This window comes from Triplophysa rosa, linkage group LG16, assembly GCF_024868665.1.
Source record: "Triplophysa rosa linkage group LG16, Trosa_1v2, whole genome shotgun sequence".
Classification (NCBI taxonomy): domain Eukaryota; kingdom Metazoa; phylum Chordata; class Actinopteri; order Cypriniformes; family Nemacheilidae; genus Triplophysa; species Triplophysa rosa.
The window spans coordinates 8,691,659-8,718,474 of record NC_079905.1 but is presented as its reverse complement, the minus strand read 5'-3'; the positions used below and the strand labels follow the sequence as shown (position 1 = coordinate 8,718,474).

The following is a 26,816-nucleotide window of genomic DNA, read 5'->3' as shown; positions in this document are numbered from 1 at the left end:
AATGAGTGCCAGCGCTGTTCGGTTACTAACTTTCTTCAAAATATTTCCTCTTGTGTTCTGCAGAAGAAAGAAAGTCATACAGGTAGAAAATGACAAGAGAGTGAGTAAATGATGACCAAATTTTCATTCGTGGGTGAACTATCACTTTAAGCTACATATAGATACATGAATGGGATTTAGTTACCTTTCCTATTCTCTTTTGGGAATATTTTGACAGAGAAAAAAATACACTAAATATTTATGCCTAACATCCTCCCTCTCTCTCGCTCGCTCTTTTTCTCACTTCCAAAAAGTTTCCGTGGCCCACAAATAGAATATGCATAAACATCTCACTCAAAAGATCACATCTTGCATCATACCATATTTATGTTCAGTCAAAGACATCTTTCGCTTGGTTTAAAATGGGCAAATGACTTTCCTGACATCTGAGTATTGTATCTTTGAAACATGCATTCAAGCTTACAACAAAAAGCGCAGGAATATGTTTGTTCCGGTCTTGTCAGCACGGCCACAAAACAACATGCACACACATAAACACTTCCATCTCCATTACTTCACATGCAGAGCATTGGAGAGTTTAAAGCATGTAATATGGGGTCCCATAAATTAAACACCTGTTCCTATAAAATAGGGAATGTTGTTAGGGTCAAAACCATTTCAGTTCTGCTGTTTCATGAGCATAATCTCATTTAAGAAATGAAGTATGGCAAAGGCCCTCCCCTTAAATGTAAAGGGCTTTATCTGTTTTATGCCAATAAGTGCCAATTACTCATGTACTCACAAAGGAGTATACATGTAAGAACACACTTTTTACAGGATCTAGAGCTTAAAATGTATTCTACTGTGCTTATGAATAAGCAGTATAAAAATTAAATTACAATAATTTAAATGTCAATTTTACAACAATGCATGTTGTATTGTAAAAGCAGCTTTGCTAAAAAAAAGAGAAAACTCCTGCACACTATTTAAAGGAACAGTTCACTCAAAAAAAGAAAAATTCTGTCATCATTTACTCACCCTCAAGTTGTTCCAAACCTGTATAAATTACATTGTTCTGCTAAACACAAAGGAAGATATACTGTATGTTTGTAAACAAACAGATCTGGGCCACCATGGACTACCATAGTAGAAAAAATACAATGGTATTTAATGGTACCCCAGAATTGTTTGCTTTCCAACATTCTTCAAAATATCTTCCTTTGTGTTCAACACAACAAAGAAAATACAGTATTTCTGTGGTCGTCAATAGTGCCCCAGTTTGGTTACAAACATTCTTTAAATGTCTTTCTCTGTGTTCATCAAATAATTTTTTTACAGATTTTGAACAACTTGATGGTGAGTAAATAAAGACAGAATTTGTATTAATGGGTGAACTGTTCCTTTAAACTTGCAATAAAAGTTTTATAACCGTATCAGGTAAAAGTAGCTGTACCACAAACAATTACAACCTCTAAACTAGCAAACCAAAGGCGACAGCATCCTCTATTTTGCACTATGCTACTATACTTTAAAAGTATGCAGGTATAACAACACTAACAGGTATCAACTTTAGATGATTCATGAGAAAACAAACCATTTTATCACCCATGGCTGATACTGTGTTTCAGCGATGGCCCTTGGTGTGTATCTCTAACTTCTGAACAGAAATACAAAGCTGCATGTCCTTCAATTGTACATTGAATTTCAGTGTGGCAGTAATTTACTTTAGCTTGGTGCGGTTGTGATTGTACTGTCTAGGAGCAACGGTCTTGAATAGCACATACTTCCACACTTATAATCGTCTGACAGTTTAATTAAATAAGTATGAATTTCGCAATAACATAATTTCTCCAGAGCTGGAGAGCCTGGCAGTGTTGAACCAGAACTTAGATTCCTCACCCACACCACCTATTCCACTCCTGAATAAATCACCACAAGAGCCAATAAAGCCTTTCACAGGGATAAATGTAATTTAATCAGCTCACTCCGAGGTGTCTGTTTTATAGAGAGTGTGTGAGGATGTTTGTTACACCAAGTGGGAAGACAAGGTCAAGAACAGGGAGTGGAGGTTATCAAACATGCAAATGAGTAATCCCACCACACAGTTAATCCACATGAATGTGGTTATATGAAGTTATATACAACCACTGTGTCACAGTTTCAGTCAGTTTTGGTTTTGTTATGTTGTGGTTTGGTTTTGTCTTCTGTGTTCATTATTAGTTAATTAGTCCCGCACCTGTTTCTGTTCACCTTAATTATGTTATAATAATAATAAACTTTATTTTATATAGCGCCTTTAAAAGTAACATCTCAAACTTTTCCATCATGTTCCCCTCTGTAGTTAAGCCCTGTCTGGTACCGAGTTCTTTTGTTGGTTATTGTCTTATGTATACAGATGTTGCTGTGTTCCTGTCTCCTTCCATAGTTGTTGTTGGATTATTAAATACGTTTCTTGTTACTCCAGGCTCCTCGTGTAAGCTGTAGTGCACGTACCGTTACACACAGAAAGACACAGAGACCATTTTTTAAAATTATTTTTAGTTTTTCTGAATTTACTATTTATAGGTGTTTAGGTAACATGATCATTTTGCTTTCATTCTGTGAACTACTAACAATATTTCTACCAAATTTCAAATAAAAATATTGTTTCTATTTGCATTTTCTATTTGAAACGGGTCGTTGTATTTTTTCAGACCTAAAATACTGCAAAGAAAACCAGTTCATATTCACATTTAAGCAATACAGCAGCAATATTTGTAGTTTTATACAAAAAAGCATTCTCTTTTGTATGTGATAACCTGTCAAGCTGTCAGTCTGTCACATTGCTGTTGGATGATTTTGTCACTCCAGTTTGATTTTCTTGAAATTCAACAACTGGACTGGAACGGCCACAATGCATCTAGAAATGCTGATTAAATGAAAATGTGGAATGGTCGCTTAATTTTTCAGTGGCTGTATATTTCTATGAATTTCCTTTCATTATTTAAAAATATTTTTTAAATGGATGACGTTGGATTGACCAATCAATAAAAAGGAGTCAATACAAGGAGCTCTTATAAAATGCCAAGAGAACGATTTAGCAAATTCTAGTCAAAGGTTTGCAGCTTTGAAGATTCTAAAACATCACATAGTTGCTTTTAGTCACAATATAACTCCCACAGTTACAATGTTGATATATGATATTTTACATGATTTTTATAAAACACATTTACAGGGATTATCCTGCTTCATTAATTCTCAAAGAAAATGAGTTAATTCTTGCCTGCTGCTCAATATGGGTGAACAAACAATGTCTGTGGACATGTCAAATATTTATCATAAAAATTGACAATTATTGCATCCATGCGGATGAGTGAATAAACTGAAATAACAGAATCATTTTAAACGGATGATTAATTACAATCACACAGATCTTAACATGTCAACAAAATACACGTTCAGCTATTAAAATGCAGGTACTATTTTGCTTATCGAATCTTGTAAATATCAACTTCTTAATATCACACAAAATGTCTCCAGTATTTTGGTGACATTAAAATATTATTGTGGCACTTTAAAAAAATAAAACCCAATTACCAACATATGTTAACACAGCGCTGATCTATTAAGTTTTAGAAGACAACGAAGCAGACATGGCCCACGTACAGCGCTTGGGAAGGACACACAGAGGACTCATCGCATTCGTATCTCTGTTGTAATTATGTATTCCATGTGCGCTGCTCTCAAATCGCGACCTGCCAGTCGCCATATATCTGGCCTGTTGTGTATAATCCTACATTAGAGTTTAATGCTCTCTCTCTCTCCCACATTAGATTTATTTGATTTTGATGCAGCGAAGCTCTGATTGCGAGTCCAAGATGATCTCTGACACACCCAGTGACAGGAAATGCTAATTGATTACATGTTTAGCCCTTACATTAGCCATATCGGAATAGCAAGAGATGCTGATGAGAAACGGGTGAGTAATGCCGAGACAAAAAGGAGTCAGATTTACTAAACAGCGCAAATTAGACCCTGTCCACACTAGTGCGTTTTTGTTTGAAAACGCATCTTTTTCCTCTCCATTTTGGTCTTTTATTCCACACTGAGACAGAGTTTTTGTCAACGAAAACAGAGCTTTTTGAAAATGCACTCAAAAGTGGATACATTTGAAAACGGCGTTTTCGCGTTGTAGGGTCGATGAGGAAAACGGAGGGGTTTATGATGCGTTTTTCGTCATGTGACGCATGTGTTTTTGGCTGCTCTCCTGTTTGAAAGCATTAATGTCAATTTATGCATAGATTGCATTTTAGGAGACAGAATATTTAATTACTCGCAGTTATTGTTTGGCAGCGGAGCGCGAGTTAAGTTTCACTTTCGCAGCTTTATAGTCTTTTGTGTTACCCGCAGCAACATATCAAAAGCTGTGTCTTGTTTCGTAAGGCTGCGTCCTTGTGTCCTCCATAGGTATCATCCTCTAAAAGGATGCGGTATACGGAGGATTCTCAACTTAGAATTAAACGAGATGTCCTTCCTAGGACATGCTGGCAGAAAAGGAAACAGGAAGTACCATGTTGCTATGACAACACGTTGCACTCGCACACCTGTCAAATTAATTAAAATGATTTCTACATGATTTAAGAGGTAAAAAGAGGTAAGTTGGTTACTTTCTACCCTAAACAATGCCAAAAGAGTTAAACAAATATACAATTTTTGCCTAAAGCCCATTGCACATTGAGTCCAAAATTTGCGTCCGAAATTTCTGCACGTAAAAAAATAAATACGACCTCACGTTGTGTCAATCACATTTACACACTGCCTCTGATATTTTCGTCCGTCATAAAAAAATTCGGACCGGGTTCGATTTTCTGCGTTGTTCGCATCCGTCAAGCATTTTGAGTGGCCTTTTTTAACAATTCAGAGACACCATACAAACGAGAGCCAAATACGAAAAAAGGCATACGAAAATTTCGGACTGTATGTGCAAAGAACTTTACGTTTCAAAACGTTTAAAAATCACTAAACACGTGTAAACCTATTTACTACATATGCCTGCTGAGATAAAAAAAAACGTGACACAAATTGTAAACTGTTAACATTTAAACACCACATATTTGATTGAATGTGCAGCCGTTGCCGTTTATTCAAATAACAGACGTTGGCCGACGCAAAGAATTGTGGGTTATTCTCCAGCAACGAAGGATACAGCTTATGTGTCCTCCGAATTCCTGTCAAAGAAGGTCGCATTTGAAGGGTGCCTCCGGAGAGTCCTACCTGATTTTATGAAACGAGACAGCCTCGATGACGTAGCAGCGTTCGAATGAGACCTCTGGAGGACGCAGCCTTACGAAATGACTATTAGCCTTACTGTCAGTCTATTTAAAAAAACTGTGTCTTTGCTCCACATTGCTGCGACATAATAAGGCAGAAAGTAAATAAATGCCTGACAGAAATGACACATGTTGACGTGTCTTAGGGTTTACTCATGCGCAGTACATGGATGTAAGCGTTTTCAGACGGTTCAGTGTGGATGGGCAGCGTTTGGGAAATGCTTGAAAACGCTACTAGACTCAGTTTTCAAATGAAAACGCACTAGTGTAGACAGAGTCTTAGAGTAAGGGCGGAGTTGTAAAAAATGGAAGTGGAAATTTCACTGGGTGATTTATTGACAAGGCGCTTTTAATTAAGTAAATCTGGCCTTTAGGTAAACAAAATGTAGAAAAGCAATGATAAAAATTAAGATAAAGCTTTACAGTACTAAGAGTACAATAAACTTATAAAGCTCTTTCTGTATCTACGCATTAACAAAGACCTTCAATCTCTATGAGCCTATGTAATGCGACAAAGAATACAAAGACAAAACTCCTGGTCATCAAAGCAACCAGAGATGGACTTCACAGATCTAATAACTTCAAACACGCCACCGTACTATGGCTGAGACGCATGCGATGACCCAGCAGAATCAATACACCTGAACATAGCAGATTCCAAAACACATTGACTTTTAGAAAGAAAAAACTTCAAATGGAGGGATAGAGACAAAGAAAACAGAGACTTCTTTACGAGGAAAGGAAATACAGGAGACTGCAATGGATTTGGTAAGCTTTTAAGCTTTTGCCATGTGAGTCACGTTGCTTTTCAGATCAATAGCTCTTAGTGATTCTGTGCAAAATTAGGAGAGATTCATTATTACCAAATGACAGCCGTTAGCATGTTCCTTAACCAGGAAATCTGTCTTAATTGTCTAGCCTCTAATTAAGACAGGTGGCAGTGTGCACACCCAAACACACACACACACAACTGCATGAGAAGCATCCAAAAATTCCTATTCTTTCCATGATACCTTTTACAATCTTGTGCATTTTAATGTTTTTTTTGTGAAAACAATAAAATATTTGCTTATGCGGCACAACCATTTATTTTCTCTTGTCCATACATGTCATTGTAGTTATGCCTCACAGAGCCATACTGAAGCCGTGCGAATGCAAGTCTATGGCAAATACCTGAATGCTTGATTGTTATAGAGCACAAATCCATGTTCATTGGACAAAAGGCTCTAACCCATTATTTTGGGTCCACCCGGACATCATGCATCCCTGGCAGTCTATAAGGACATTACGAGCACTATTTGAACAGAAAACTACTGTTTGTGATTGCTTAAAATCTCAATGTCCAATAAACAATGTGTGTCTTTGTATGTTCCCTGGAAGAGCTCTCAAATAAATAAACAGTTGGAAATACGCAACATAACATTGAAATAACGTTGTAAAAATAACAATATAAATAATATAATTCAATTAAACAATTGACATCTTCTGACAATCCAACATATAGTGTTTTTTCAAGTAAGTTTCATCAATGTACATTGCATAGACAAAAACATACCAAAATGTTACGTATAATGTGATAAAAATGATGTATTTTAAAACCATATAATGTCTTTATTTGATTTATTCATATTTTTTTATTACAACGTAAAGTTACGTTGCAACAATTAAAACTGAGAAAGCACAAATAAAATTGAATTGATATGAACACTCTGCATTTCTGTCTCTGGGGTCGTTTCATAATCATTTTATCATCAAAATATTCAGAATGTTCCTTAATTTTAAAATGCCAGCAAAATCATTGCAAATATATAGTGAACATTTAAAATATTTCCAAACCCTAGTTGCAAAGAGATAAACGCATACCGTAACTATTTCTAAGAATAATTTCGAGATTTGTTTTGAACTTCATCAGTCTCCTATTTACCTGAGCTCACATGGTGGGGCACTAAAAATAGAGAAAAAGAATGTGGTAGAGCTATTAGGAGAGAGAGAGAGAGGAAAGCAGGCTCTATACAGCATGGGTCTCACACCGACGGAAGCCTCATCAATCACAAACAGCCGTGGTTCAGACGAATGGGAGGCCGCTGGGGAGCCGCTCGCGTCTCTCCATCAAACTGATGTTTTGAAAGTAAGTAATCAGTGTTCTCCACGGGCACTCCTTCGTGGCAAAGCACCCCTTCTTCCCTGCACTCCTCCCTCCCCCTCTCCGTGGTGCTCTCTCCCCTTGTTCTTCGCTACACAGAGTCAAGGCCTCTCCACCCCATGGCACCATGTGAGCCATATTTTATCCATCTCAGCTTGGTGGGAGGGAGCGGTCTCTTTATGAACAGCAAGGTGCTTTTTTGTGCACAACCACGCTCGGCGGACACGGGCAGAAACAACAGATGAAGTACACAGAAAAAGGCGGAGCGGTGGCTATATTCATTATTTCTACGCTTGACTGGCCGGACCTCTCGGGCACGTGGGAAAAAGCATCGGAGCGATAGGTAGATAACTAGGTAGATAACTAGACGGACAGGATTACTTGGGCTAGTTCTTATAATTGCGTGTGCCGTGTGAATGCTGCACACTTTGTCACCGCTGCTGTGTCAGTAGAGCCAATAATTCGGTTACTCTGAAAAATTTGCTGTGTTAGAGTCTACGGAGCTTATGTAAATGAGACAACCACATCCAGACATCTCGCACGCCGGTCACATTTCCACATGAATATCGCGTTTGGCCCACGACCAAAACCTCCATTTTGAGGATCAGATTGGAAGGGAGGAAGGAAGGCGGTGTGGCATACTGGAGAATAAATGAACCTCTCGTGCTGGGTAATGACCTCGCAATGCTTTTACTCGGAAGCATATTTCACCGCTGGCTTGGTATCCAACACCCCCAAAAGCCATTTCAATAACGCTTGTATTTACAGTGAGCAATGCATGATGACAAATGTCATTTGAGTTTGGCAAGCACATGATTCAAAGAGGTTTTTCTATTTGTTTTGTGCTTATTCGTTACTTTGTATATGAAGCACAGGGCGAAGCGGTGATACCCGTGTGAATGTGACTGAAACAGCAGTTTAATGTCAGAGTGAAAAGCTTGATTGAAATGTAATATTAGACTTTTGGTTCGTTTTTCACTTGTGTCTCCAATATACACTCCCATTCAGAACTATATTGTCACAAGAATGACTGCTGTTTTTTCTTCATGTATTTAAAAACATCTTTTTAAATAAACATTTGTTTTATAATTAAAGAAAAGTATTTTCCTCCAATAAACTAATTTCAAACATACAGACATATGTCTTAAAATTGAAATGTTTTTTAAACCATTAGAAACATTTCAGCCAAGTGACGAGCTTAGCATACATGTGTTTAAAAATTATACTGTATAGCTTACGCCAACTATTACTATATGTTAGACACTTTCGTTCTTCTGCAAAACACAAAAGACATTTTGAAGAATGTTGGTTATCGAAAACCATCCTATTTGACTTGCATTGGTTTTGTATCCACACAATAGAAGTCAATGGGGGCCAGAGCGGTTTTGGTTACCAACATTCTTTAAAATATCTTCTTTTGTGTTTTGTAGAAGCAAGAAAGTCATACAGGTTTAAAAAATCAAGCGGGTAAGTTAATTGTTACAGAATTTTTGTTTTTGGGTGAACTATGCCATTAAAGGGATATTTCAAAGGCATATCAACATTTCCCCATGTTTTACTAACCCTCAAGGCATGAAAATGACTTCCTTCTTGAAGAATAATGCAGTCGAAGTTATAATAGCACTTATCATTTTACTTCCAAGCGGTAGAATGGGAGTGAATGGACTTCAACTTTTTCAAAGATCAAATCAAAGATTCACGTGCAGCCGAGGGATAACGGAAGCTAGACATCACTGTTAATAGCGCTGTCAATATGGATATATCTCTTAAACAAACGCACCAATTCGCTTCAGAAGACCTTTGTTAAGACCACAGAGCCGCGTCGAGCAGTTCTTTGATCGATGGATGCACTTTTTGGAGCTTCAAAAAGTCAACGCCCATTCACTCCCATTCTATCGCTTGGAAGAAAAATGATACGTGGTATTATAACTTCGACTGCCTTTTTCTTCATGAAGAAAGTCATATTCAGTCAGGATGCCTTGGGGGTGAGTAAAACATGGGGAAATTTTGATTTGCCTATGAAATATCCCTTTAACAAAATCCCAGTAACTCACTAACAATGTAGGTTTTGCTCTAGTATTAATAAGGCATTAATACTTTAGATGGCACAACACGATTTATTAAAGGTATAGTTGACCCAAAAATGAATTTTGTCATAATTTATTTACCCCTATACAATTCAAAACCTATATTTTGAGAAATCCCTTTGTGGTTCCATTCAATGGAAGTCAATGGGGCCCCAATGTTGTTTGGTTACCAATGTTCTTCAAATTATATTCATTTGTGTTCTGCAGAAGAAAGCAAGTCATACAGATTTGGAATGACATGAGGGTGAGTAACTGATGAAAGAATGCTCACTTTAGGGTGAACCATCCCTTTAACACATGTCTATACGTCTGTGTGACCAAAATGTCTGTCTAACATCACCTTATCAAACAGGAAAAGCCACCCATCTGATGCAATATTTTAGAGAGGGTGACAGTAGTAAATCCCAACATAAGCACCATTCGCGTGTGTCATATAAGAGGCCTAATTCCCCAAAGAGGAACGGATTGTAATGGATTACACTGCTCTCTCTCTCTCTCTCTCTCTCTCTCTCTCTCTCTCTCTCTCTGGGTTTTTCAAATTTCCCAAAGGTTGCTCAGCCAGAGGGCCTCTCTAATCATGCAGCATGACAGAATGTATGATTAAGTATTATAGTTCTATGAATAATAAACAAAGCTCCGTACTATGGCCCAGGCATTGGTCACAGACAACCTGCACCACGCGCCACTTGTTTAGGGATGATGACTATATATAATCTGTTGCAGAAAATGATAACGGTTCCCCTAAGAGTTGATCTTCTTGTAAACAGTGACAGGAATGAGTACATATTGTACTGAGCGAATGTTAAATACAATCAAAGCCATGCAATCATGTTATAAGTGCAGATTTTCATTGGACAGGAAATAAAAGGAAATAAATAGTCTTTAAAGGGATAGTTCACCCAAAAATAAAAATTCTGTTATCATTTACTCACCCTCGAGTTTGTTCTGATGAACCCAGAGAAAAGATATTTGGAAGAATGCTTGTAGCCAAACAGTTCTTGGCCACATTTGACTACCCTAGTAGGAACAATTACAATGGTAGTCAAAAGTGCCCCAGAACGGTTTGCTTTTCTACATTCTTTATAATATCTTCTTTTGTGTTCAACAGAACTAAGAAATTTATAAATGCATTTTTTCCTACTATGGTAGTCAATGGTGGCCAAGAACTGTTTAGTTACAAGCATTCTTCCAAATATCTTTCTCTGTGTTCATCAGAACAAAACAAAAAAATACAGATTTGGAACAACTTGAGGGACAGTAATTGAGGATTTTTCGGGTGAACTCTTCCTTTAACACAAACTTTAAGGGGACTTTCCTTTTATTGACAGACTCTACACCCCATCCCAATTTAAAATTGGACCTTTACAGCAAAATGCATGCATCTTTACAGCAAAAGAAGCCCTGTGTATCCAAGATGCGAGGCTCTAGAAAAACCAACAGCACAAAAGCCATCTCCATTCTTCTGACATACTGTCCAGACACATCAAGATCATTTACAGCCAACCTCATTCCACCCAAAATGAACAGCCTAATGAATATTTTAAGCACCGATGAGTGAATCAAGTCTAAGACGTATCGGTCGCTCACGCAGCCGTCATGCTTGTATTGTCCTGCTGTCTATGTTTTCACTTTTCTCTGTCGCTATCCCAGCTGCCGAATCCCACCGGCTCGCCTCCCTCATCCCTTCCGCTGCGAACCCGCTCCAAATCCAAAAAAATCACAACACATTTAACTTTAATCACTTAGGCTGTTCCATCCTCTGGTATGGCTGTTTGTTTTTGCTGTTGTACAGGCTTCAGTGCTGGGCTTGATGTGTAGGGTGCTGAGAGGATTGTAAACAGGTTTACAGGATCTTGTTGGAACAGATCAATTCTCTACACTCTGTTGATCACAGTATCCAGACTTGTCACTCAGAACGTACTGTAGGAAGAAAAGTGTGTTGTGTTAAACTTGCTTTCACCAGAGATGGTTCCTTTGCTTAGAGGATGGAGAACACAAATCTAAATCTAGAAAATACTACCTTCGCTGTTTTAATGAACAATTCATAGCCTCAGGATTTTTATTTGAGTCACTCAATGCTCATAATGAGTGTTCACCTATAGTGGAGACTTTTGGTTTGGACTCTTCTAGTCACTACAAAATCTGCAGGCCCTGATAAATTGGATCCCTACTTTTTAAAGATAGCAACAAATCTTATTGCCATGCCTTTAACTAATAATTTAATCCATGCTTGAACACAAATGTCAATCAATCCATCTGGAAATCAGCCTTTGTGATTCCCCTGTTAAAAGGTGGTGACCCTTCTATCTTAAATAACTACAGACCGATTTCTAAATTGTCTGTTCTGGTCAAGGTTTTAGAGTCCCTTGTCAGTAATCAATTAAAGGATTTTTTAACAATAAAAATGTTTTATCGGACTTCCAATCTAGTTTTAGAAAAAGGCATAGTACAACATCGGCAGCTCTTAAGGTTTTAAATGATTTTATTTAATCTATAGATAACAAGCAGCATTGTGCAGCAATTTTTATTGACCTCTCTAAGGCATTTGATATAGTGGACCACACAGTGCTTAAGCACAGACTGTGTAGGGCTGGACTTTCTGAACAAACTGTCAGCTGGTTTGATAATTATCTTACAGACAGAACTCAGTGTGTGCAGGCGGAGAGCAACGCCTCTCGCTATCTCAAAATAACAAAAAGCATGCCTCAGGGGTCAGTCTTGGGGCCACTGCTTTTTATCCTCTATATAAATAACATTGATAGTGACGTGTCTAAAGGAAATTTTCATTTTTATGCAGATGACACTGTACTGTATTGTTCAGCACCAACCACAGACCAGGCCCTCTCCCAATTACAACTCGATTTTAACATGCTTCAACAGAATCTTTATTATTTAAAACTTGTTTTAAATGCTGAAAAAACAAAAGTCATGCTTTTTTCAAATATGAAATCCAAATCAAATCTGCCTTCAATCCTCACTTCCCAGGGTACGAAGATTGAACGTGTTTCTAAATTCAGCAGCTAGCAAAAAGATTGAAACTTAAACTAGGATTTTATTTCAGAATCAAATTCTGCCTTTCGTATGAATCTTGAAAGAGGCTGGTTGCTGCCACTTTTATGTCTATACTTGATTATGGTGATGTTTTATACATGCATGCTTCGTCTCAAAGTTTACATGCACTGGACACTGTATACCATGGAGCTCTAAGGTTCATCACTGGTTTTAAAGTCCTCACTCACCATTGTGAACTATACGAACGTGTTGGATGGCCTTCTCTATCAATGCAGAGACTTCAACACTGGTATATCTTCATATACAAGGCTATTTTAGGTCTACTTCCATCCTACCTTCTGACCTACATCAGTGTAAAAAATATCGGGACTTACAATCTTCGTTCCCAGGATCTTTTCCTTCTGTCTGTTCCAAAGGTTAGAACTGAATTGGGAAAAAAGGCATTTAAGTATGCTGCTCCCTCTACATGGAACAAGTTACAGAAATACATGAAACTAAATAAGCTGATCTCATTGGAAGCTTTTAAGAGGATGTTAACTGACTTGGAGGCACCCACATCTGACTGTAGATGTTTTGCCTGATGTGTTATGGATTGTGGTTGACTTTAAAGGATTGCTACTTTTCAGTTGGTTTATGTTATTATTATTTTTGTGTATTTTATGTCTGTATGTATGTATGGTTGTACTGCTGCCTATCTTGGCCAGGACACTCTTGAAAAAGAGATTTTTAATCTCAATGAGTCTCTTCCTGGTTAAATAAAGGAAACAGAAATGACGTGCCTGATTCAAATACATACAAATGGTTCAGCATTATCAGGGTTGTGATGACCGGGTAGATGCGTGTTCTGTTTTCTCTGTCTTGTGGTGGGGCCCCAGATGCACATTTCTGAATGATCTATTCACAACGGAGACATATAATTGAAAAGCCTGGTCCTTTCTTTGTCGCTTTACTGAGTCATGGTTTCACACCGAGATCTAGGACACTTTCCCGAGCAATCAATAACAATAGAGTTCTGCCGTTTCTCTCAGAAAGTCCTGCTGTTGGATGGATGACAGAGTGGGTTCGGTTTTGTTTGTCACCTCGCCTCTGCACACTCCAGATTTAAGAGATGAGGGTGCCGGTGGCAACACCTGGTCATTTGTAACGGTTTGTTGACCTTGAGATGTGCCTGCACTCGGAGCGGGAGATGCCACGGTATCTCATTGGCTACCAAGCAGAGTCTGGCCGAGGGTTCTAAAAAGTTTTTTTTTTCTGATTGTGTATGATCCCTTCAAACTGTTTCAAACTATATACATACATTTCTCAACTTTTACATAAAATATTAATATTACATCTTAACTACTTTGGTTAAAAATAAATTGTTATTGAGCAAGTTATTAAATCATTGTTCAAAACTGTCTTCCACTTGTTTCCTTACCTCAAAGAGACAGTTCACCCAAAAATGACAATTCTTTCATCACTCAGGTAGCAAACAACATTAGAGACATTTCTCAAAATATTATTTTGTGTTATACAGAAAAAATGTGAGCTTATAATAATTTTTTTATTTTATAGTTGAGCTGATACATTTATATTTTACAGCAAATGTCAGATTTACTCAATTTGACACCAGCCCATAAATAGAGTACTGTATATAAAGTCACCTGCAATTGTATGTTTTAAACAGGGGTATAGATATACAAAGGCAAAAGTTATGGATTGCAGCTTTAATATTTATACGTATATTATATATTATATACAAGTATTATATCTAAAAATAATGTGAAATAAATTAAATATATATATAATAAATAAATATACAATTGAACTACAATAAATTACAAATAAACTATTTATCAAAATAGAATAAATAACATTGACTGTATATTAACTGTATCTATTAAAACAAACATTTAAACAGTCTCTACCCTTAAACTTCAAGAAAGACTTATCCAAACATTATTTCTTGATGATGAGTCCTGTTACCATAGTAATTAATTTATGGCAAATGTCATTATTATAGTTTAACTAATGTACTGTAATAGTTTAAAGTGATTTTTATAAACATTTATACGTGTCTGTTGTTTAGGAGGGCTCTATCTTCCACTCATTATCGTGCCATAATTGCACTAGAGTCTGAAGAATCATTTGCATCAAATTCTGTTAATCTAATTCAAGCATAAATTAATTCACAACGGACATTAATATGTTAATCAGCCTGAATGCTATGGAAGCAATCAGCACAAAATAACATGCTAATGACTTTAGACTAATATACTGTAATGCAGAAGAATAAGTGCATGAGTGCAGATTGCTTCACTGATATCCCAGAGCCACAAAACAATACACATCCCAAAGTATTTACTAAAGCACAACATGAGAACTCCATTGTCATACCTTTTTTGTGTATTATATTGTGTTTTCGAATAACTCGAAAAGAGGACAGCATCGGAATGGCTGCAAACAGCCATCTTCAAATGATTTTTAGATTAGATTTGATAACCAGGATAAAATGATAACAAAATGAAAATGCATTCCCGCAGACCGCACTCTAGGAACCGTGCCCGGTGTAAACAATAGAAACCTTTCAGCCAAGGCACTGGACATAATTACAGAAGCAAAAAACCCAGCCAAAACATGAACTATAACACTACGGGAGAGTAACAACCCTGACTACACAAAGGAAAATAAGGGAAGTGAAGCCATGCTTAATCTCCATCTTTACCGGGATTTTCTGAAACGTTTAATCCATCACTGAACGACACGGGCCGGCTCACAGTGCAGGAAGAAAATCACAAACGTGTTTGTTTTTCTATAACAGTGACTCTAGTTCTATTCATTTGATCCTGTTGTCATGGCTCTGCTTCCTTAGTCATGTTTTTCTTGGTCCTGTAGCAGAGCCATGACAAAGTCTTTGGTTATGTGTGGAGAGAAACATATTATTGTCCATTTGACAATGGTGTACGTTCTCTCCAGTGTCTTGTCATTGACCCCATTCCTCTCGTTTCCTCGTTATCCTTCCCTGAGTGTTTCATTACCCACACCTGCCCCATGTCGTTATCCCTCGTTTGTCTTACCCTATATAATACCCTCATGTTTCATTGTCCTGTGTTCGGTCATTGTATCTGTATGCGTGTGCTATGTGCTGTATTCAGTTGTCTTGTTGCTCGTCCAGTGTGTTCCGGTATTGCCTGTTCCTGTCGTGCTGTTTCAAGTCATAGTAAGTGTTTGAGTTTAGTTTATGTCAAGTGTTGTTTTAGTTCAGTTTAGTGCAAGTTAGTCTTCGTCCCGTTTTCCTGTTATCAGTTTTCCCCCATCGTGGGTTTTGTTTTGTGTAATAAAGTCTTGTTTTGTTAACCCCTTCACTGCTGCCTGCAATTGGGTTCTTTCTGCCAATTCCGTGACAGAATGACCGAACCAATCAAACCCAGCAGGCGGCTCCCAAGGACGGCAAGGCGCGTCTCCCCGATCCGGCCTAGCCCACTTGCTACTGGGGTTCCGTCAGGGGAGTTATGGGGACCAGGAGTTCGCCAGAGCATTCTCGGCGGTGGCAGAGGCGACCGGGTTCAATGACGTGGAGTTGAAGACGATCTTCAACTGCTGCTCACCCGGCGCCTCACACCGCCGGAGAAGAGGCTGCTGGCTCCTCTCGGGTTCGCGGATATGGTCAGGTACGTGGCCAACCGGGATGATCCCGGGAGTGGGGTTCCATTTGGAACTTCGCTCCACGGTCGAGCGTCCCGGGGGGTCTCGTCCTGGCTGCCGCTGCCCGGGGGGACTCAGTACCCTCTGGCTGGAGCTCCACGGTTCCGGTTCCCCTGGCGGGACCGTGGCGAGTGGGGAGGGAAGGACTCGGGGACGACGTCTGGGGGTTCCCCAACGCTGAACTACCTCCGGTCCCCACGGGTCCGCCAAAGATGGCTGCAGACCGGGCGGTGCGGAAAAGGAGGAAGGAGCGTCACGGGGGAACTGCCGTTCTATGCAGCTGGCTACCACTCCGGTCCAGCCGGCGTCCAGTCCAGCATCCAGTCCGTGATCCAGCCGGCGTCCAGTCCGTGTCCAGCCGGCGTCCAGTCCGGCGCCAGCCGGTGTCCAGTCTTGTGTCCAGTCCATGTGTCCAGTCTTGTCGTCCAGTCCGGTGATCCAGCCGGCGTCCAGTCCGGTGATCCAGCCGGCGTCCAGTCCGGTGATCCAGCCGGCGTCCAGTCCGGTGATCCAGCCGGCGTCCAGCCGGTGATCCAGCCGGCGTCCAGCCGGTCCAGCCGGCTCAAGCCCTGCCCAGCCGGCCTTCCAGCCGGCGTCAAGCCCTGTCCAGCCGGCCTTCCAGCCGGCGTCAAGCCCTGTCCAGCCGGCCTTCCAGCCGGCGTCAAGCCCTGTCCAGCCGGCTTCCAGCCGGTCCCTGGGAGACTCCCAGGGCTCAAAGACTGTCCCTCCCGGGACTCTCCTAAGTCCCCCAGGACTCAGCGCCCTCGAGCGCAGCCGGGGACTGGGACTTTCCCCACCCCCTTGGACTGCCCCCTATGACTCTTGTTTTGCCCACCCCCCCTCCCATGTTTGTTTTTTTGTTTGCCACCCCAGTCCTGTAGTCTTGTTGTCCTGTCTACCCCTTGTCATGTTCACCATGTTTGTCTGGTTTTTGTCTTTGTCTCGGTCTGCCTTGTCTTGTCCGTCTACCCCTTGGTGAGCACCTGGAGGTGCTCATTAAAGGGGGGGCTTCTGTCATGGCTCTGCTTCCTTAGTCATGTTTTTCTTGGTCCTGTAGCAGAGCCATGACAAAGTCTTTGGTTATGTGTGGAGAGAAACATATTATTGTCCATTTGACAATGGTGTACGTTCTCTCCAGTGTCTTGTCATTGACCCCATTCCTCTCGTTTCCTCGTTATCCTTCCCTGAGTGTTTCATTACCCACACCTGCCCCATGTCGTTATCCCTCGTTTGTCTTACCCTATATAATACCCTCATGTTTCATTGTCCTGTGTTCGGTCATTGTATCTGTATGCGTGTGCTATGTGCTGTATTCAGTTGTCTTGTTGCTCGTCCAGTGTGTTCCGGTATTGCCTGTTCCTGTCGTGCTGTTTCAAGTCATAGTAAGTGTTTGAGTTTAGTTTATGTCAAGTGTTGTTTTAGTTCAGTTTAGTGCAAGTTAGTCTTCGTCCCGTTTTCCTGTTATCAGTTTTCCCCCATCGTGGGTTTTGTTTTGTGTAATAAAGTCTTGTTTTGTTAACCCCTTCACTGCTGCCTGCAATTGGGTTCTTTCTGCCAATTCCGTGACACCTGTCCTATGGATGTTTTACATCCCCTAAATCTAATCCTTTGCATTATTAGATTAGATTTTAACAAAAAGGTTTGTTTATTAAGATTAAGTTGTCTTTGTGTGGATAAGAGCATGCATGCCTTCGGTACATATAGGCTGACTATCCCTCACATGCACACCCAAAACAGATGGACAATAATAAGCTTAAAACAACACATGATGCTGCACATTCTGATAAACCTCCATGTAATTGGCCTTTTCATCTCATATGGTCAATTGATATGTAACAGTTTGAACACAGCAGCTGCCCGATGTGTTCACCAGGAATTTATCATACATCTCCACCTTACAAACCGCCATCTGGGACTGCGATTAAAATGCAAGGCGAAATGTTCAAATCTAATGCATTCCTTTACATTCTCCTACTCCACTCCTCCAGACATCCTCATACATCTCCACACTAATGGATTCCCGCATATTTATAGTCATTGGCTGAGGCAATATTCAAAACCCCCTGTATTTAAAATTCCCAGTGGAAAGAGCCAAAAAACACTTTCTGTCCTTGAGCAACAGTAATGAGATGCAGAACATAAATCAAACATAGATATTCTTTTCGTGTCATATTGGGTGCACACTAAAGTACATGCAACGCTGTAATGTCCAATCGGTCGCATTCTTCTGTGTTTTAGGGCCTCGGCTACATTCTGCCAGCCATTTCGCCCTAATGCACAGCTCTAAATTAAATTCTCGCCACATCAATGCTATGGCACGCGCAGCTGCCTTCGGGTACAGAGAGAGGGATGAATGTGCTGATATTAGAATTTCAGAGATTTTTGCTTATGGCTATGCAGCACATATGAAAATAAAGTTACTCTCTAAGGTAAAACAGCCCGGCTACACATGAGATGAAGAAGAGGTAAGTGGATTATGTTCGTTATCAGCAAACACTTTGTACTTGGCTGTATTATAAATGTTCGAGAATAATGAACACATGCTTTACAAAAGAGATTATTACATTATTATAAAAACACAGTTCAAATCTGGCATGTGACATTTTCTGTGCGATAGAAATCATATAAAAGATATAAATCATTATTATAGTAAACACCTTAATTTACATTTAGTGTAAACAGCCTCTGCAAAATTTGTATTCAGTGCTCAACATAAATGTAATATAGAAAACTTGCACATGTAATATTTATTTAGTTAATAAAGGAAGTTGACAAATAAACCGTACATGTGAACCTATGGTGTGACAGCAAAAACATTAAACAAACTGTTAATAATATATTTTTAATATTTACATTAATAATATAAAATAGCATAAGAGCGATTTTTCTTCATTGTTAGTTTTTTTGTAAATTTTTTATTTGTCAACTAACCATAAACAGTTCTAATGTCTTATTTAAAAACACTGTAAACCTTCTAAAGCACTCTCATGTCTTTCAAAACCTGTTTATGACTCTTTTTCTGAGTAACACGGATATTTTGTCTCAGTGGTTTGTGTCCATACAATGGAAGTCAATGGGGCTCAATGTTGTTTGGTTACCAACGTCCTTTAAAATATCTACTTTTGTGTTCTGCAGAAGAAAGACATGAGTTTGGAATGACATGAGATTGAGATTGCTAATGAAAAAAGTTTCATTTTGCGCAAATAATACATGTTCTAAGCTAAACATTTTTATGAGGAGCTGTTTAGGCCTTAATTATTGAAATGACTCTTACAAACACTAGTGAAATAAAAATATCGATCGAGCTTAGTGAAATTCATTCATACGTGTGCCTGAAATACCTCTTACAAGCACTAGTGAAATAAAAATATCGATCGAGCTTAGTGAAATTCATCCACATGTATTACTGAAATACTTCTTATAACTGCTAGTGAAATAGAAACATCGACCTACATTAGTGAAATTCATTCATATGTGTTAATGAAATAGATCTTACGAACACTAGTGAAAATCATTCACTTGTATTAGCCTACTAAATAACCTTTTACAAAACCTAGTGAAATTCATTCATATGTATGCTAAACAAATCCAGCGACAAGTTACATGTGCTGCCAGATATGACTGTTCTCAGCGGGTTGTGACTCGTGTGACCACCACTGTGCGAACCAGTGCGAACCTTGCACCTCCGAAAACGACACAGCACATTTTTAAACAGTCGCGACTTTATAATTCGACCTCAGATTGTGAGTTTAAACAACCACGTTGTGCTCTAACGAACTCTTCAAACTACATTTTGCGACACAACAACAACAGATGTATTATTACAAAGGTTTGCCTGAGCTCAAATCAAACTAAACGGAAGTGCGGGTGCAGCTTCCTTTTCAAGTGAAATAAGCTCTCATCAACTACACTGAAATATGTTGCCTCAGTAGTGCACTAGTGTTTATAAGAGGCTGTTTAGCATACATATGAATGAATTTCACTAGTGTTTGTAAAAGGTTATTTAGTAATACACGTGAATGAATTTCACTGATGTTTGTAAAAGACTTCATGTGAATGATTTTCGCTAGTGTTTGTAAAAGATTGCAGTTAACTTATACATATGAATGAATTCAGTAGTGTTTGTAAGATGTATTTCATTAATACACATGAATGAATTTCACTAAGGTAGATCCATGCTTTATTTCACTAGTGTTTGTAAGATGTATTTCAGTAATACATACTGTATGAATGAATTTCACTAAGGTAGATCGATGGTTTATTTCACTACTGTTTGTAAGAGGTATTTCAGTAATACATATTTCACTAAGTTCGATCAATGTTTTTATTTCACTAGTGTTTGTAAGAGTCATTTCAATAATTAAAGCCTAAACGGCTCCTCATACATTTTAGATGCGATGGCACCTCCGGCACCATAAACGCTCATTTGACAGTCAAAGGGCTTGTAGTGTAAAAATAAGGCTTTTATAATACATCCATGTATTGCACACCAGAAAAATTCATGCAGTATAAAGCTTCAGAGCGCTGGTAGCTCCACACTAGTGGTCCCCGCTCCTGAACAAACACACCTGCAAACACACCTCAGACCGTTAAGCCCTCAGGGGGGGTCCGAGGTACAGAACGAGTGGGATCACTAGCCGGATTAGCAAGGATCCCACCTGACTACAGTGACTAGGCATGATGGGGACTTGGCAGGAATTTCTCAAGAAGATCCATTCTGAAGGGCCGTGACGCTCCAGAACACAGCGGCCCCTGCCAGCCACTGCTGTCCGAGCTTCTTATCTTTCACTTGGCAAAGTCGACAGCTTCTGGTTGCCTGCCACCTTCACTTTAGGCTGCTTGCTCTCGGAGCTGCCTGAGGTCTGCAAAGACGCTGATAAATGCCCTAGTGTTGGCCATTCCGACCCGCTGAATGTCTCCACAAACTACACAAATGCTCAACACTTAAAAAAACTAATTCTAAAGAGTTTTCTTGAAGGTACACTATATATGTAGGATTCTGCCAGATTGTGGATCCATCTTCATAACGGCATCTTTGTGATTATATTTTGCAATTGTGACTTGATTTCTCAAATCTGCCATTTTGCGTATTACATTTGCATATTACATGTCACAACCGTGCAAGAGAAAACCTCCAAAGAGGCCGGAGCCCCAGCGCCTTAAGACTCCATTTAAGCAGTCCTTTAATATGCATGTGCTTGTGCATATAATGTCATGTTTGTCCATTATCAGTTTTTGTTATATAAATCATATAAAAGGGGAATCTTAGTTCATGTGTGTTTGTGCAGAGAGATGCTTAAGCCCATAACGCTCAAGGTGACCCCGACGGCACTTCCTGCTCAGAATGCTGCTTCCGTCTGGGTGCTGTAGATTTCCCAGAAGTGTACGTCAGTTAGTGTGCCAGCAAAATTGATTGGAACGTGGAATGCATAACATTGCGCTCAATTGATGTTCAATTCACTTTGGTCTACCCCCCACCCTCTTGTTGTTATTTAAGCCTTTGGCAAGAATATGAAGAAAAGCACAAATTATATAAAAAAGCACCTGTGTGTGCCAGTCTATTACAAATGGAAGGGCTTCCCAATGACATGTTCATGATGGATTAAGCTGAGAATTCACGAGATATAGTGACTAAATACTGTATCTACCGTATAGTTTATACTGAAGTTTATACATTTAAAAAAATGCCTCATGACAAATAAGTCTCAGATCTTCTAGGGTAAAAACGTACAAGTAGAAAACATCTAACAACTAGGCTTTTTCTTCCTCAAAGGGGTGATATGACAGGGCTAAAACAAATATTATGGCTTGCTTTAGATGTAATTCAATGTGTATACATGATTTAAGGTTCAAAAACGCTGTATTTTCCACATACCGTGCATGTTTGTATCTCCTCTTTGCCCTGTCTCTCTGAAACGCGCGGATATTTTACAAAGCTCATGGCTCTGAAAAGCGAGGTGTGCTATGATTGGCCAGTTAACCAGTGCATAGCGATTGGTCGAATACTGCAAGCCTGTGACAGAAATGTAACGCCTCTTACCATATTTGGAAAATCAGGTTCCAAAGCAATTGTACTGACAGGTACTACTGGCATGGTGTTTACTGTACTTTATTCTGCAACAGAGTAAAAGTGTTTTCTGCACACAGCTGTGAAGAAATTAGAAGAACCTGTTTGTTGACTTTGTGGTCAGAGTTTATCTTCTATCTACATATAATTACTACTAAATATTTTAGAGACGTAACTGCAGAAACAAAGTGGAATAAACAGTTCCGCTTGGAAAATCTGTGAACTTTAGGACAACTTTAGAACAGCAAATATTTTCTAAATGGCATTTTGCTAACTTGTTCTTCCAGTGAAAGTTGCTATCTACAAACATCTACTAACCAGTGCATACACAAAAAATAAAGCACATCTTCTGATCTCCGGACCTGTTTAAGGCTGAAAGTTAAAGTTAGTGGGACATTTTTAGCTTTGGCTTCAGTAATATTTACTTAAAATATACTAAAAAAGAACCACAGATTTAACACAACGTTAATAAAAGGTGTCTCCTGCTCTGATATTTCATCAAAGGATGGTCACATAAGCATCCACAGAAGACATTAAAGTGATAGTATTCTGTCATCATTTACTCACTCTCGTCATTTCAAACCCGTATGACTTTCTTTCAACTGCAGAATTTTTGGGTGAACTATCACTTTAAGACTCACACTAATACAATCTATAATACCTCAAACAGGCCCTCATTAGATCAAGAGTTATCAACCAGAGATTTAAGAATAAGTCTGTGTAGTTGTTGTACAGTTGTGTGACATGACCAACAACTATAACACCGTGGACTCCCAGTGCAACAAACAATAAGTGAAAAAAGTTGCCCTGACCTTTCTTAATATGTTAAATAGACCTGCCTTCCCTTGAGTGAGGGAAGAGGACAAAAGTAGCCTAATCCAATCATCTGCAATAAGAGCAGAGGATAAATTGTGATGGAAAGTAATGAGCAGTTGTCGGGGGCCAATCCCACTGTCTGGGCAAAGCTTCTCTCTGGTGAGAAATGGCTCATTGCTCTTCTATATTGAGCAGAAGACTTTTCAGGCCCTTATTGGAAAGGCTGTGTAAGATATCTATTTCCAAACAGCAGTCAGCCTTACCCTTTGCCTTTCAGCCCTGCGATGTATCAGTTCTAAAGAGGCATTTGGGCAGATACAACAGAAGAAGACGCGGCGCCACTAGATGTCTGAGTTACGTTCTGGCTTCTATCACGACCTCTCTCACAACAGGCTGGATGTAATGACTCTGTTTGTGTCCCGAACTGATGACGTTCTAAGACACTGACAGGTCGGACAAGATCTCAAACCGAGAGCTGCTTGAGCTACAGTATCTGTACTTGAGCGTCTGAGCTGCGGTTGAGGCTGTCAGAGAAGCATCATAATCCACGCAGCACAACGCGGTCCTCAGAAGAGCCAGAAGGAGGATCCAGAGGAATGACAATGTACCAGAGCTATCAACTGAGGCTTAGAGGAACTTATCTCAGATGAAGATGAAGGATTAATTGAGAGGAGAGATGTAAACATATGAGGTCGGCGCACTAGTAGGCTTATAATCATAATAATGTCTACGATGCTTAAGCATCTCAATGGTATTTGTAATATCGTGTCCTTAACAAAACGCAATGTGATCAGAGTGATTGAAGTTGTGCTTTAGATGTTTATGAAACATCAAATATGATAGAGGCAAATTACTTGTCTGGTAAAGACTGCTCAAATCTCCTAAATCATAAAAAGTCTCCAGAACATGAGTTTTAGCAGATACCAGTCAGCACTGTATGTAAATGGACTCTGTCAATGTGCAAAGCCTCGAGATTAAAGCTGCAAACTGAAACTTTTGCCTCTACATCGCCACTATTGTTCAAAAACCAGAATGACCTAATGTCCAATTCTTTAAATAGGTAATGATATCAAACCGACCTCTCCTCTAAAATAAATTTCAAGTAATAAATCATTATAAGGTAAGAAGGCAGCTTGAACACAGATTTTTGACATGCTCAATAACTAATTTTTACCACAAAAAATAATGGATTGCATTGCAGCTTTGAGCTCTGACTGAAAAAGTGGTTCTACACTGAAAAAAGCCAGATTTGAAGTTACGTTTTTAAGTTAAATTAAAACATACTTTAAAGTCACTTTATTCATTTGAATTCAATTAAACTCACTTTAAAAATCTACTTTAAACAATTTAAACTTTATAAGTGACCTATTTGCCAGATATGGTGACCCATACGAGAAATGTGACCTCTGCATTTATCCCATCCAGAAGGCCGTGAACACATCGGCAGCTATCACTGCAGTGCCCGGGGAGCAAACAGGGGTATGGTGCCATGCTCAATGGCACCGAGAATCAAACCGGCGACCTTCTGGTCACAAGTCCGACTCTCTAACTACCTAGGCCTAGGCACTAGTGCCCACAACATTTTTTGGTATAATGCTTTTTGTCCATGTTGTGAATGACTTTTGCAGCAAATAAATCCCTAAAATGAGTCAATAACCAACGCAGAATTAAATAAAATCAGAACAAATTGTATATAAAATGCTTGAAATACAGTAGAGTAACCTTTAAACCTTTGCAAAAGAAAACAGGCACAAAAGAAATGATCATATAAATATATTTAGGCTATTTCAATTTTCCAGCACACCTGCCGTTGCTCCTCTTAACCCTGTATGCTGGGTAACAGTTTTCCACCGGCAGGGCGACCTGCCCAGAATTTAGAGCTACTTTGAGTATAAACCGCACAGAACACTTCCGTAAATAACCTGGCCAATCAGAGAACACTAAGAATGCAGCGGAGAGAGTGAATCACTCTTCTTAAGACATCAGTAACACATCACTAGAGAGCTCTGGTTCTCAGAAGTTCCTAGTCTTCTAGCAATGACTTATCCGATAAGAGGTCGTCATTGAACGGCAGTGACCCAGAACAACATGAGAGAGATGTCAAGACATTCCGTAAATGAGGTGAGGGGTGACGTCACCTATGCCGAATGCACAAAAAGGTCAGGTAGGCAAAACAGATTACATTTGCAAAACAGATTAATTATACAAATCGCAGATTAATGCGCAGCAAAACCAATGCCATATATAATTAAGCAACGAGGCAGGTTTATCTGTTGATCTGTTCATGAATGAATGAACAGCTCAAACATGGGGCACAGAGGCTTGTTTTATTTCCCACCTCCATGTATCAGCACCCTCGGATGTCCATTGCGCTTTGTTTACCCAGCAATCAGAATTGAAGAAGGACCGGCTTATCTACATAACATGCATATTCAAATCAGGCTCTCTGGCAGTGTTTAAAAATCCCAGCTCGCACGCTGCTCAAAGACCGTCTCGAATAAAATCACTGTAAAGAACGTGTGAGGTTTCCCGGTCGCGTGCCTGAAACCGTTGCGTGACCACTTGCGTCCATCAAAATCTTACAAACTTTGCAAGGGGACCACAGGGACGTTTCCAATCAGCGCTAAATGAATCCGATTGATCTGAAAATCATACTTGATAAGTAAGATGTAGTTAAAAACTTGGAGCAAGTTCAATTTATTACCTCACCGAGTAAAGAAGGTCATTTATAGAGATCGATACTCGTGTTCATTTCCTCTAAGAGCTATGCAATGGATTTTTCCCTTTAATAAATGTAGCATGGCGCACGGAGGAAAACCACAAAAAAAAAAACGTTGTAATAATTACCCATCTTTTACCTATCATCACCAGCTGGAGGGAGTGAATCAATAGACTCATTTGAGCACGCTCAATAAACATCAGAGGTGAAATATTATGACGATCAGAACATTAGAACATATTAGATGCTTCCGGTATGACTTACATTTACATCCACAGTTCAAAACGACACACAGTGTGCAGGCACGACAACAACACTACATAAGAAATAATGGTTGCTGTTAAACATGCAATAAGTTATTGAGAGCCACTCGATAACAGACAAGACTGGCTGAGAATGGCGCATTTAAGATGAACATGGAATTAACAAAACATCTGACAGGAAGTCTCTACGGTTTGCACTTAACAAAAACGACATAAGATGGATGATTATGGAGGTCATGAAAACAGGAGGTAAATACAATTGGACTCACCATATTGTCGGCGGTTCGGACCCCTCCACTTCCAAGTAATCATATTTTTCCTCCGTCTGGAAGTCTGTAAAAATGATGGAGATGGTGTCGCCGGGATCAGCAAGTATGGTCCACGTACAGTCCGCACTATTGTAATATTCACTCGGGAAATTGGGACTCGTAATGATGCCACTTGAACCCCTCAGTGTATCACCACATGTGTCCTCAGCTGTCAACCAAACACGAAAAGATTTGTGTTAGGAATCGGCCTTGAATTTCTGCACATACGTGTACAGTAGAAAATGACAGCTGAACCTTTTGGGGCCACTTTGAATTGTATACCAAATTGTTTGTCTATACATGAAATTATTGTATATATTTTAACATATATACATAAAAATATTTAAATATGAATCTACAAATATGTTGCAAGTCAATTCATGTAAAGATGTTGGCACTGTTCATTGGCTAAAACAGTTTTTTAGTCAC

The 26,816-nt window shown here is 39.3% G+C and overlaps 1 protein-coding gene across 5 annotated transcripts in view; it reads right to left on the bottom strand.

Moving 5' to 3' along the window:
- csmd3b (CUB and Sushi multiple domains 3b) overlaps positions 1-26,816 on the bottom strand; it is a 363,456-nt gene that overhangs the window by 176,876 nt on the left and 159,764 nt on the right. For 4 of the 5 annotated variants that reach the window (XM_057354136.1, XM_057354137.1, XM_057354139.1 and 1 more), the window contains exon 5: positions 26,349-26,556. In XM_057354136.1, coding sequence (XP_057210119.1) covers positions 26,349-26,556 — 208 coding nt within the window. The remainder of the gene's footprint in view (positions 1-26,348; positions 26,557-26,816) is intronic. The other variant, XM_057354140.1, reaches the window with a different exon arrangement.